Raw genomic sequence first — 13388 nt, 5'->3', positions numbered from 1 at the left:
TTTCAGGGAATATTTGCCAAGAGTATCGTTTTGTTTCCAATACTTGTTAAGGGTAGGGTTTCACACGCCAATACTTGTTAAGGGGTGCATTTTCAGAATATGGAAATTACGTGTTTAGGGTGCTTTTCGAGACCCCATGGTCGCGCATGGTATCCACTCGTGAATGGAAGTGGCCCCCCCGGGCTGCAAGTCCGTATATCGAGATTCTTTTTTTTTCTGAACCACCTCAACCCCGTACCTCGATTTTCATTCAGATATATCTAGTAATCTCAGTTGCGAGGGGACACATTGCGTATAGGAATATTGGGATCCATACTTTACAATAAATACAGTGGACTCCCCATGCCCCCCCAAAAAATATATTATGGTCTACAGGGCTATCTTAAGTCCATCTTGCAATCGCTGATTTTGTTAATGTAAAAGGCCTAACAATGTACGTTCGTTAATTTGTATCTAATTTCTATAACTATGCATTATTTTGGATGGAAAAACTTTTATTTTTAAAAGTGCAACAACTCTTGGAAGGGAATTTTTTAAAGTTCTGAGCGAGCAATGCAAACGAGGATTGGCTTTATCAAAATGAAAATCCATTTTTTTTTGGATAGATTGAAATATTACACAACAATATTTTTTGGTGGGGGGGGGGCATTTTCGATCAGAGTATCTATATGAATGATCTTTGATCGAAAATAAAAATTGAAGATTGAAAATAGAATAGGCACAGAGTTGTAGGCCCCTATTGGTTCTATGGAAAGCAGTTTGTGGTCATTGGTTACACAAGTATAGATAACCATAAATTATTCTATCCAGAGTATATTATGATGAATTAATGCAACATATAAAGGGAATTTGTATTTTTTGTTAATCGATTTTACCTTTATGATCTTTTCTTTTCTTATGTAAAAGGCAAAAAGAGAAAGGGTATGTAATAAATTTGAGTAGCATTTGGCTTTCCATATAGAAAGTGAATTATCAACAGCGCGAAATAGATTTCGTATTTGGGAATCTAAGAAAATGCAATGGCCTCTTCCAGGTCCAAAAAACAAGAACTATCCCGGAAGATCCTGTCCCGGGATTACGGAAAGGAAGGATATATGGAGGGGTCGATTATTCGGATTAAAATGAAGAATTTTGTGTGAGTATCGCTGGCGAAATTTAGGCGGTAGCATGCCATAGCCATCGCATTGGGTCACTCGCGGGATCATGCCATCACACTCCGTACAGGTACGGTGCGGTGCATGCTTCATTTGCTTGCCCAATCTGTGCTGTGGCGCGGCCACGGCTAGCGGCTCGGCAGCCCGCTCGCGCTCGCTCCGGCGCACAGTGGGACGGGGCGAAACAAAAGTGCGCCAAAAGTCATTTTGGGCAATTTCAAATTTGTAATTTTTGTCATGCCCAGCTGAAAGACAATGCTTTGAAGAATACTTCAGCAAAATATTTCATTCCAGAATGTGCATAAAGGCAAGCCAAGCCCAAAGGTTGTTAATTTCCTACCTAAAAATCGTAAAATCTGACATTTTGTGTAGAATCTAGGCAGGGATGCCACTCCAAAAATTGAAGTGGTGTAAGTTAGGCCCAAATCTAGTTATAGTTTAACTGGAATTAACCCAGGCCAAGGAGCTCTGGCTCGCAAACAGGTTCAGCCTCAAAAGAAACTGCTGAAGTATTATTAGATGTAGAACCCCTAGACCTTAGGTCTCTGTTTTGTTGGTCTGCTGAATTCCGTTGGCTCCACTCACCAAATACAGAGACTGAAGTTCTAGCTCGATCTGTACGGGGGACTCAATGGCCCTATGTTTATGTATTAAGTTCGGATAAAACAGGGAAGTGAAGTTGCGCCACAGCCGAAGTAAGTCACTGTTTTTTCCCTGTTAATGTTAACAAACTCCTCGAAACAGACGGCTGCCAGCTGTCTATATTATTATAAGATGTTACAATTAGCAATGTCTTAGAACAATTAGTAAATAGCCCAACAAGGGAAAATAATTATTAGAATTTAGACCTCTTCTTTTCAAATAACATTGCTGTTGTCCAGGATATAAATGTCATCGCAGGGCTTAGTGATCATGATATAGTAGAAAAGTATCAATATTACAATAAGAAGAAATTGTAAACCTAAACAAGAAATTTTCCAAAGATAGAAAAGTGAAAAGGAAAAAAATAAAGAAAGAATAAACCAGTTTAGTAAGCAGTACAGGGAAAGTTTAATGAACTGCTCAAGGCAGGATAAATGGGATAAGCTGGAAAAAGAGCTGAAATCCGTAATGAAGGACCATGTACCAGTAAAGTTGGCTTCTAATAGACAAAATTTACCATGGTTCACAAGAACACACGGGAATGTGTAGGAAAAAAACAAAGATTGTATAATAAATCAAAGATCCGGTTTGAAAAACTAATTGAAACTGACCACTCACTCATTCAGTGAACACGGTTAGGTCTAACCTTGTTCTCTGTTACTACTCCCTGTGTGGTAAAATAAGATTGGCAATGATTGGCTATTTTTTCCTTGTTCTTGGGGACAAATGCTTAATTTTTATGACACTATCAGTTTCTTTACAACTATTCATCATATAGCTTGTCTCTTAAGAGTGAATTGAATTCTTTTCATTAACTTTTTCTAAATTATAAACAAGAGATTGTAAAATGACAATTTTCTTGTAATTCTATTTTCTGCCAATAGAGGGCCCTCGGTAAATATGCCCCGTTATTCAAATTTTTAGCGCTCTGGTGAATACAAAAATGATCCCCAACTTACGAATGAAAAATGAATTGCAACTATAGAAAAAAATATTTTGGGTTTAATAAAAGCGATATTTTTAATGATTTTTTTTTTTTGTGTTGTATACTGCATAGATCTACCTGTACATGTAGATTCCTCGCAGGCAGGGTGGTTGCAGTGAACAAGTGGAAACTGATAGTGTAAAAAAAAAGCACGAACGAACGAGAGAAAAAATAAGCCAAACATTGCCAACCTTGGCCTTATTTCACTACACACAGAGATTCCTAAGTAACAGAGGACAAGGTTTCATGTATATCTAGCAGTCATTCGCTCTCGCATTATGTTCGGCCCCCTGCCGAATGAAGGCAGTCCGGTAGCCTGCGATTGACTGACTGACTTCTGTGCAAATTCAGTGCAGTTTAGTTTTTCCTTGCTGTGTTTTTTTTTTATTTGTCATTTTGAAGACAATCCTAAATTTATGAGAAAGTTTGCGAACTCGGAACAAAACCACAGAATTCTTTATTTATAGCACATTTTTTGCAACCCTGCCTAGAATAGTAAGAATAGTTGACTTTGATATTAAAGCTCTTCTAGCTGTTTAAAATGGCTGTTTGGTGATTATATGAGTGGCAACAAGAACATCTCAATTTGTTGACAGATAAAGTAAGAAATCTTTTTCTCATTTTGTTTTCTTTATAGGACCTATGACTGCTGTGAGGTGTATCCAGGTCCCCATTTGAACATGATCATGGGTCCTAATGGTACTGGCAAATCCACCATAGTGTGTGCCATGTGCCTTGGTCTCAACGGCAACACTAATCTTCTCGGCAGAGCCAAGGATGTGAGTTTTCTTTCCAGGCTTGGTGGGTCTTTGTCCAAGCTGTGTATGGACATTGAGTTAGTCTAATCCCAAAAGAAATTACATTGCATCTAAAACTTGTTTTTTTTTTTGTTTTGGTGATTCAATTCCAACATGGAAATGGCACTTGCAGTATGCGCTTCAAAGCCTGAAAAACTGTGCAGACAAATGCCTGTCATTTACAGTGATTTCATTTTGAGGGATGCATTTTTAGTTTGATTATTAAGCAACTTGGGATTTTCGATTTATTCTGGCTTTCCCTCTTTGCAAAATTGTGAGAGCTCTTTCAATTTCTGCTCTTTTCAATATTTTATCAATTTTTTGCTCTCTCTTTTTTTGATTACTCACACCTCTGATTTTACATGAAGAGCTAGTATAGTGTAATCAGTATTATGACAGTAAAAGAAATGCTGCTGTCCACCCACTGCTGAGGTTGGTGGCTGATGCCTTTTTACGGTATTTAAGCAAGAAACCATGGATGTTGATAAGAAATGGATGATGACTTCAGGTCATCTCTGAAAGGCAGCTTAATGTTTCCTCCTTCCTATCGATAAATCCATGCTGTGTTCAGTGGGAACCCCGAGGTGAGATTACCGGGTACTTAACAAAGCCAAAATATATTATTTGAAGAGCAATTTTTGAATTTTTATAATCTTACTGCAATATTAAACAGTAAATGCCAGTGTTGGAGCTCAGGTAATAATATTTACTTCATTATGAATAAGAAACACCTTCTTTTGGTTATGTCTTCTTCAACACAGTTAATGTTGGCTTGATTTGTATTACTTCAAATATCTTGTTATTGCAGCTTGGTGAGTTTGTGAAGAGAGGAACCAACAGGGCAGAAATTGAGATAGAGCTGTACAACTCTAAGGGTCGTAACCACGTTATCAGACGAGAGATTCAGAAAAATGGAAACCGCTCGGTTTTTACCAAGAACAACCTACCAATAAAGAGCAAGGAAGTGACGCAGTTTGTTCGTGAACGGAATATTCAGATCACCAACCTTTGTCAATTTCTACCCCAGGTGCGTTGAGTTATGTTTTTTGTATGTGTGACTCCAAAAAAATGATTGAAATATTTATTTTGAAAAACGTGTTCATGCATGCACCTTCACTTTTCTTGACTGGCAATTCTAATGGTATGTGTAGATGGGCTTAGAATTAATGTCCAGGAAGTTAATACCATTAAATAATTTTTATTTTGCGATTTAAAATCAAAATTAAAACTGGACACTTGTCAAACTTGGAGTAAATGTGAAGACCCAACACTATACGACCAAAGTCGATTAGGAGTTTTAGTGTGAACATCTGAAAAAGTGGTGGGTGAACAATTGGGTTTTCTTACTGTATTTGTTTTTTTTTCATGGTAATCAAACTTCCATTTGTGATGAACAATTTACATTTTCAGAGTACAAAATAGATTGACCCTACTTCATTTACTATAAAATTGTATTATGCATGGTGTGAGATATACTATAATGTCACCCTCTTTTTTGTAGTGAAAACAGTAATGGTCAAATTGTTTTATCTCTTTTCTCTCCAGGAGAAAGTTGTTGAGTTCTCACAGATGAATAATATAGAGCTACTGGAACGTACAGAAGAGTCTGTAAGTTTATTCAAGATGTCTTACTTCGGGGTGGGGGTAGCGTTTAGACAAAAAAATGGATGCCAGGTAACTGAATGGAGACTCTTTGTCAAACCCTGGCAATCTCAGTCACTGAAGTTACTTAATCATGCATTTACCCAGTCTCTTACACTTTATCACCAGATAGTGTCATCTCAGCCACTAAAAATAAGCTGAGATAGGAGGCCTAGTCAAGAGGCTAGGTGATGAATGGTATTGCTTTTTTCTCTTTTGGAGTATATATTGTTGCTACATGGGTAATTGCTCCAATTTCCTATCACTATTGAGCTTAACTCTAATTGTTATCCCAATGTGCTATTAAAACTTGAGTATATTTACATATCATGCATCTGAAGACGTTCTTGCTTATATTTGGTTTGGAAAATCATGGTAACTGTCCACATTAATAATTTGAAATCGGATTGGTTATTTTCATTGCAACGCTCTCCACTCGTGGAAACTTAGGAATTCCCTCTGTATCAGGTTTTCTTGTACTTGTTGAATTCTCAGTGTTGCCTATTTAGAATCCAGTGGTTCTTGTATAAAGCTGATGATGTCATTGGGTTATTGGCCCTTGATCAAAGCTATAAGAAAATACTACACGCATCTAACAACCTAAGTTATCTGAGCCCTCTGTTATCTTTCTGAAAATATACCCCTCTTGTTCATTAATGAAATCTAAATCATTACCCAACACAAGGCCTACAGTGTAGTTTTGCAACTTTCAGAAATCTGTCAAAACTTTCTTGCACTCTTATATTTGCATTGTTCAATGTACACCTAGTACTTGTCTGCTAACGCAGGGGGTATATTTATTGTAAATATGTAAAATATTTTATCAATCAAGTATATGTGCTAGGAAAAAATATGTCTAAGAAATTGCCATGTTTCCATATTCAAGCATTCACTGTGCATTGTGCGAAACCTTTTACACTTGATCTTTATATGAATAGATCGGTTCGCAAGAGCTGTATGACAACCATCAGACCCTGAAGGACTGCCGCACCACTGAGAAAGACCTAGAACAACAGTTGAAAGACAAGTCTGACCATCTTGAGAAGCTGAAGCAGCAGAATGAGCGTGTTGAGAAGGACGTCCAGCGTTTTCAGGAAAGACAGAAGACATTGGAGACCATTGAGACGTTAGAGAAGAAGAGAGTCTGGATGGTGAGCTGATCTATGTGCTATTGAATGGCTGTCACATGCTTTAGTGATTGTATGCCGAAGTATCTATGGCAAGCCGCTTTATCATTTAATCCTGTTTATTGATCAAGCATTTAGTTCTTCAGGAACGCAATTCTTGACATCGCGAAATCAGATTCTTGACATCGGGGAATCCAATATCGAGAAATTAGAGGGGTTTTTTTTCAGAAGTTGTTTTATTGAATGTTGTATAGTATGCAGTATAATCACAAAATAAACAAAAATCTTCTCCAACTGACATACTTTCCCGTTAACAGGAATAAAGAAATGTGTCGAGAAGATGAAACAGATTTCTTGGTTTGCATATCAAGAAATCCAATGCTTCACGTTGAGAAATTTAATTCTTGATATGACTAAATCAATTTTTTGTATGTCAATAATTGTCTATTTCTTTTTCAAGAAATAGTATCAATTGATAAAACAGCTTGCCACAGCTATGTTAGCATGCACTGACTAAAACATGTAGGTGTGACCGCCCCTTGAGGCAGCTTTGGAGAACATTATGGAAGGTTTACATGGCAAAAGGAACAGATAAGAAACTGGGGCATGCTCAATCCTAAATTTCTTTTCATCATCCCACAGATAATTGAAATTTCCTGCGATAATTATGATAAGACAATGAATAACATGTTTGGTTCTGTACAATCTGTACATCTTGCATGTTTATCAATGGTGTTAGCTGCTCACATATTGTGATAATAGTCATACAATGGATTTTGTTCAAACTAATAATTTAGATGGTTACGACAACTGACAATTTGAATATGTTTTAAATCTAGCAATATGATGACAAGCGGGTTCTCTTCATGAAAGTGAGAGAGGAGAAGAAGAAAGCCGAGGAGGGACTTGCGCAAAGGAAACGTCGAGCTGATCCTCTAGAAAAAGAACTACACGCAGCTGTGAAAGCATGCAAGCAGCTCGACCAGCAGAAGAGAAATCTGGTAAGTATGCTACTTGCTGTCATCTGGTCATTTTCAAACAAAAGTGGACATGGGGGTGAAAATTAAAACTTGCTAGAAATCATTAGGCATCAATGTTTTTTGAAACTAGACATCTCAAAGTATATTTTTCCATTTCATTTACATAAAAGTATTAATTATGTCTTGAGATACAGTGAATTTTATGCAAGGGAAATTAAATGTTACAAAATGTTGATTTTTGCATTAAAATTCACATATTGCCTATCACAATATGAAATTTGTATTAGAAGCACATTTGTTGGCAAGATACAAGCTGTGTATTGCATCTAACTCCTAAATAGCAAAAAAAAATTCTGTGAAGTGTTTTTCTGAAAAAAATTGGGTTTCGAAGTTTTCAAAACTGGTTGTCGTGTCACTCACGTTTTAAATGCAAAAAGTTTTCTAGAGCTGTGTATTCTGAAAATTAATTTATCCCATTACTGGAGCAAATACAGTTTATCTGTACCTTATTGTATATAAAGTAACTTGGTCCAATGTGTTCAGGTAAAGCTAAAATTAACTGTTAAAGTTGTGTCGTGTCACAATGTCGTGTCACTCACGAAATGTCGTGTCACTCACGGTATTATATTGTGCATAAAAAAGGACATCCAGTAATTTTTGAAGTGTTTTACCAGGGATACAGTCAAAATGTTGTTCCTAAAATCATTTAGGCCTATTTTACGCTAATTCCTCCATCTTCCTAATTTTACTCCTTTTTATGGAAATATTGAATTTGACATTGAGTTCATCTATTTTCTCTCCTCTCCGTGGTTGCCTTGGTTTAAAAAATCCTGTCAATTTTCCATTGGTGTGAAGACTCGGATCCTAATTCATATTTTGGTGAATGTACTGTGATTAAGATTATAACAACATAATCAATCAACACAAAATTATGAATGTATCAAGAGAAAAACCACTATACTTTAGCAATGGACATATTTACAATGCATAAAGGGTTGTTGATGGTGATGTTTCAAGTCATACCTAGGTATTACTCGAACATTCTCTGTCTCCATTTACAGAAATGAGCAGAAAGTTCACCTTTCTTTTGAGCAATGTTATTTCTTTGTTATACTCATAGAATTTTAGAAAAGTCAGGGATTCTTTTTTGAAATTTGCAGAAATTTAGTGGTAAATTAGTGTACATGAGATATAAGAGATCACCATGAACACTTTTTTCAAATTCGGAAAAGAAAATATTTTTCTTTTCCTTCTGATTGATTAAATCAACCTTTTCATTTGCCATAAAGCTTGTACTCCATGACATGACATAAACAAATTTGCAAGAAAACAAACATTTTAGGTGACAATGTACTGAGATTTGATAGAACATTTTAGATATTGCTTGAAGCAGCTACATGCCAAGTTTAAAATCATTATTTGTTCGGCCACCATTCATACCGCTAGTGATTAACTACATGTAGGGTCTGAACAGCAAACTACCGTAAGCAGACCGATGTGTGTTCAGAGCAGATTTGCATTTACACATATTCATTACAACAAAATGATGCATGTTCATGTAGGTCCCAACAAGTCCCAACCGAGACCGCATTTTGATTTTAGCAACTTTGGATGGGTTGCTGCTTGCATGTACCAGTAAATCACTTTTTTTTGGGGGGGGGGGGTACCCTGATAATAACAGAGCAGGACCTTGAGGGAAAAAGCTATTGAGGTATAAAGGGAGCCTGGTTGGGATGCTGAATTGGATTTTAGTGTGACATCCAAGGGCTTAGAAAAGGAAAGGCTAATGACTTGTAGTTGTTATGTAATAGTAGCAGACTGCAAGAATCAGGTACTGACTGTGTCTTTCACCTTGTGGCTTTCCCTGGATTCCCGTGGTATGGTATACATGTATAATCAAATAATTAGCAATGAAAAGGCGCTTACAAGATTCCAGCTAAAAGCATAGCTCTGAATTTTGGTACAGTGCCTACATGTACTGCCTTGGGAGGGTCCACAAACAAGCAGTGTTCAGGAGAAAACCTATGCTTGTTGAGATGAATTCCCAAGTTTCTCAAGGATTTGCTGATAGCCCATCTGAAGTGTGCAGCAACTTGATTGGGGTTTGGTACCAAAAAAGACATAGAAACTGCCATGTCTTATTTGGACAATGCCTAAAATATTAAAGGAGGATAATATTGTAATCCAATATTTCAAGAAAAAGGAGTCATACATGACATTGGCTACCAGACCATGCCAGATGATGTTAGTGACTATTGAGAATACCTTACTTACAAGGAAAAATTATTCCATCTGTTGTGGATGCTGAATTGTATGAACCTGTAAACTTTCATATACAGTTAGGGAGAAAGAGTTAAAGTTTTGAATGATATCAGGCCACAAAAAGAATGTTTGAGTTGATGTCAATGCCAAGACCTCATAACACCTCCTTCAAGTGCCCCCTCCTCCTCTAAAGAGGAGAGTGGTAGAAGCCCTAGTGTGAAAATGTGGTATGGTATAGGGAATGTGAGTTGATGGGCAAATATGACCATAAACTAAGAATAAAACATCAGGATGACATATTATGAATTTTAAAGAAAGCAGTTATTATGTAATTAAGCTGCTTTTTGATTAATGGTATTTTACTCTTCTAGATCATGCAAAAAATACTTGCAATGTTGAGATAAATGTTATATTTTTGCACTTGTCGTGTCACTCACGTTTTGGATGTCGTGTCACTCACGGTATATAGGAGGGTACCATTTTCCATAGAGAAGGTTTGTTTGATTTTGACTATATGTGTTAGATAGGTACACTATTTATGTCCATTTACTGGTACTCACAGTACTCCATGACAACTACTTGGGCACGAATCCAACCATATGAGTTAGTGGTCAGAAACCCATGTCCAAAATTTGTTGTGTCACTCACGCACCGTTTTTTAATCATATCTACTAAACGGATTGTTGAATTCAAATCAAACTCGCAGTGGCCCATGCCAGTCCTACATTGTATATAATGTAGTAGTCATGATTGATTCATAACCTTTAAGTTTGAAGATATGAGCCCTTAAACCTCTCCGATTGTCGTGTCACTCACGTTTGAAAATGACCATCTGCATGTAGAATTTCATAATCCTTGTGATAGTTAAAACAATATTCTGCTTTGTCAGTAAAAACCTTTTGACTTTTCAATATTACATCGCAAGAAAGATTTACCTGAGATGTAAAAAAAAATAATTTTGTTTTGTAAAATCTACAAATAAAACTATAAAACTTATCAAGCTTGCTGTGCTTTAAATGCAGTTTTAAGAATTTAATTGCTTTGAATTCTCCACATGCTACATTGTACATAAAAATATATTACTTTATTTGATAACTTCCCTGAAATGTTTTGATATTTTAGTTTGGTATATTGGGGGCAGAACAGCGCTGTAGTTTGCTTGGATACCATACAACCCTTGTTGTTGAGGAAGAGTATTGATCATGTTTTGAAAAGGGCGCTTAAGTTTGAGGCAGCTGGTCAGAGGGTTAGGGGACGACCGAAGAAATCATCGAAGAAACAAGTGGTGTAGAGTAGGAGAGTTGGTTTGAGGGAGGAGGATGCAAACGAAAGAAAATAAAGTGGAGGGAGGGCGGGGATGAGGGTGATCTCTTTGTGTGCAAGGTGAACACGGCCAACCCTGTCGTTCGGACTAAACCGGATTTAAAGCGTGGATGACTGACTGACTTTGATTATGTTGTATTTCATTCTTCTGCAGTCACAAGGAATCAGTGAGCAGGAGAAACTGATAAAGAGTAAGAGAGATGAGATTGGAGAACAAACAGGCCAAATTGCAGAATTCCACGAGGAACTCAGAGACAAGAGGACACAGGAACAGAAAAGACTTAAATCGTAAGAATTCTTAAAGTAAATTCAAGGGTCAATGGATCATCAGCTGACTTCTCAGGCTTGTGATGTGGGTGATGGGTGTCTATGTTTCACCCCCCTCTGAGCAAAGATGCCAACCCTCCCAATTCCATGGATTTTTCTTTAAATCGTGTAAAAATGCATATCATATTTTATAATGTTCATGTTAAAAGTAGTGGGAACCATTTTATTTTATAAACTTGTGAACTACTGCAACATAAGGCTCAGATTGCAGCAGAGAGCATTGAGCCACCTAGAGTTTCCAGGATCCAGCCAAGAGGGCTGAGCACTCTGCTCAAGAAGTACGCTACTCGCTCATAATTTGATGTCATTTGCGAATACTCCCTACTTCTAATTGTCGAAAGTTGGCACCTCTGCTAGAGACTAAGTATTTTGCTTAATCTGAAAACTCTTCACTGGTTGCCCCTGAAGGAACGCATAGTCTTTAAAATCCTTCTTTTGATTTTTCATGAAGTCAGTGGAACTTCCCCTAGTTACAATAACTCTTTGATGCATAATTACCAACCCTCAAGAACCTTATGATCCTCATCAAATCTCTTACAAATTCCAGTTGCTAAAAAAATCATGCGGGGAATGGGCCTTTGCTCATGCCTAAACTGTGGAATTTTCTTCCACAGAGTTTGAAGACCCAGACTTCAGTGACCACCTTCAAGGGTAACCTGAAAACATACCTGTTTAAGAGTGCTATTTGATAGACATATTGTTCAGACTTGTATTATATTTGTAATTGTTCTGCTCTGAAGTGCCTTGAGCATCTAATTAAGATGGAAAATGCGCTATACAAATCTCATGAATTATTATAACTATAATACTAATTTCTGTAATGCCTTTCCCCATCATTTTCTGGGGCCAGTGGAAGAAAGAGTTACTTACATCTTTATAGATGGCTGATAATCAACTAGTCATCAGTGAACCCAGATCAGGTGCTTTTCAATAAACTCATTCTTCAAAGTGTCTTCTTCTGTTGAGTACAGTCCTCTTTGTAGAATATAGTTTTACTAGATGAAAAAAAAAATAAATGTTAACCCTAAAAAGACTGGGGGGGGGCTTTTTAGATAGGCCCCCCCCTGTACATAAATCGCGATAACTTTTTTGCGCATGAAGCGTTCGCGCCGCCATTTCATGACTTTTTTCTCTTGAGTTTTGCGCAACTTTTGATACCAAATTTGTATACCCCCATGCCGCGGTTGCGGAGTTGCGTAACATTTTCGTATCACATGTCACGTAAGAAATTGAAATTTGTATTCGTTTGTGTGTAAAGTGTATGGTATTTGAATGAATGTTATACACATTGTTTTCTAACTACATTTTTATTTGTTTCTTTCTATATTATGTCACTTGTGAATTCAAGTAGCAGTTCTAGGATATGAAAATAATGAAAAACATTGCATAAAAAAATAAAGAAATACATAAGAAATGCAAAATAAAGAAATACATAAGAAATTAAAATCAAAGAAAAACATAAGAAAAGTAATGCAATAAAACATGCCAATTATTGTATTTCTCTACATAATGCATGCGGAGTACTTATTTGCATATTTAGTAATTACTAATTTGCATAAGCATATCTAATAATTCAAGCATGAAACAACACAATTCCATGATAAACAACCTCTTCTTACAGCTGAAAACCTTGAAACAGGAATTTATGGACCGCAATAAGTACCAAAATATGAATAATTCAATTTTTTGATAAAAATTTGCATATTCACATAATTAATTATGAATATAATTTGCATAAATTATGTGATATCTCTTATGCTTTGTTTTCACCAGCTAGTGTACATGTAACACATCACTTGTTTATCTTCCAAGATTGCTTTGGCTCATTGCAAGAGAGTGTAATGCAATAAAACATGCCAAATGTTGTATTTCTCTACATAACGCGTGCAGAGTACTTATTTGCATATTTAGTAATTACTAATTTGCATAAGCATATCTAATAATTCAAGCGCGAAATAACACAATTCCATGATAAACAACCTCTTCTTACAGCTGAAAACCTTGAAACAGGAATTTATGGACCGCAATAGGTACCAAAGTATGAAAAATTCAATTTTTTGATAAAAGTTTGCATATTCGCATAATTAATTATGCATATATTAAAAAATACAATGAATATCAGTATTTTGACTATGTTTTCTTTTAGAGGA

The 13388-nt window shown here is 36.4% G+C and overlaps 1 protein-coding gene across 1 annotated transcript in view; it reads left to right on the top strand.

The window, feature by feature from the left end:
* The first annotated feature begins 944 nt into the window (after window positions 1-944).
* Window positions 945-13388, top strand: part of LOC121415802 (structural maintenance of chromosomes protein 5-like) — a 34942-nt gene continuing 22498 nt past the window's right edge. The window contains exons 1-7 of the mRNA XM_041609134.1: window positions 945-1135; window positions 3419-3560; window positions 4387-4605; window positions 5124-5186; window positions 6158-6370; window positions 7186-7347; window positions 11066-11199. Of these exons, the coding sequence (XP_041465068.1) occupies window positions 1020-1135; window positions 3419-3560; window positions 4387-4605; window positions 5124-5186; window positions 6158-6370; window positions 7186-7347; window positions 11066-11199 (1049 nt within the window). The 5' untranslated portion in view covers window positions 945-1019. The remainder of the gene's footprint in view (window positions 1136-3418; window positions 3561-4386; window positions 4606-5123; window positions 5187-6157; window positions 6371-7185; window positions 7348-11065; window positions 11200-13388) is intronic.

The sequence above is a fragment of the Lytechinus variegatus genome, chromosome 5, assembly GCF_018143015.1.
Source record: "Lytechinus variegatus isolate NC3 chromosome 5, Lvar_3.0, whole genome shotgun sequence".
Taxonomy (NCBI): domain Eukaryota; kingdom Metazoa; phylum Echinodermata; class Echinoidea; order Temnopleuroida; family Toxopneustidae; genus Lytechinus; species Lytechinus variegatus.
The sequence above is the reverse complement of the archived record's forward strand: the minus strand, read 5'-3'. Positions and strand labels throughout refer to the sequence as shown.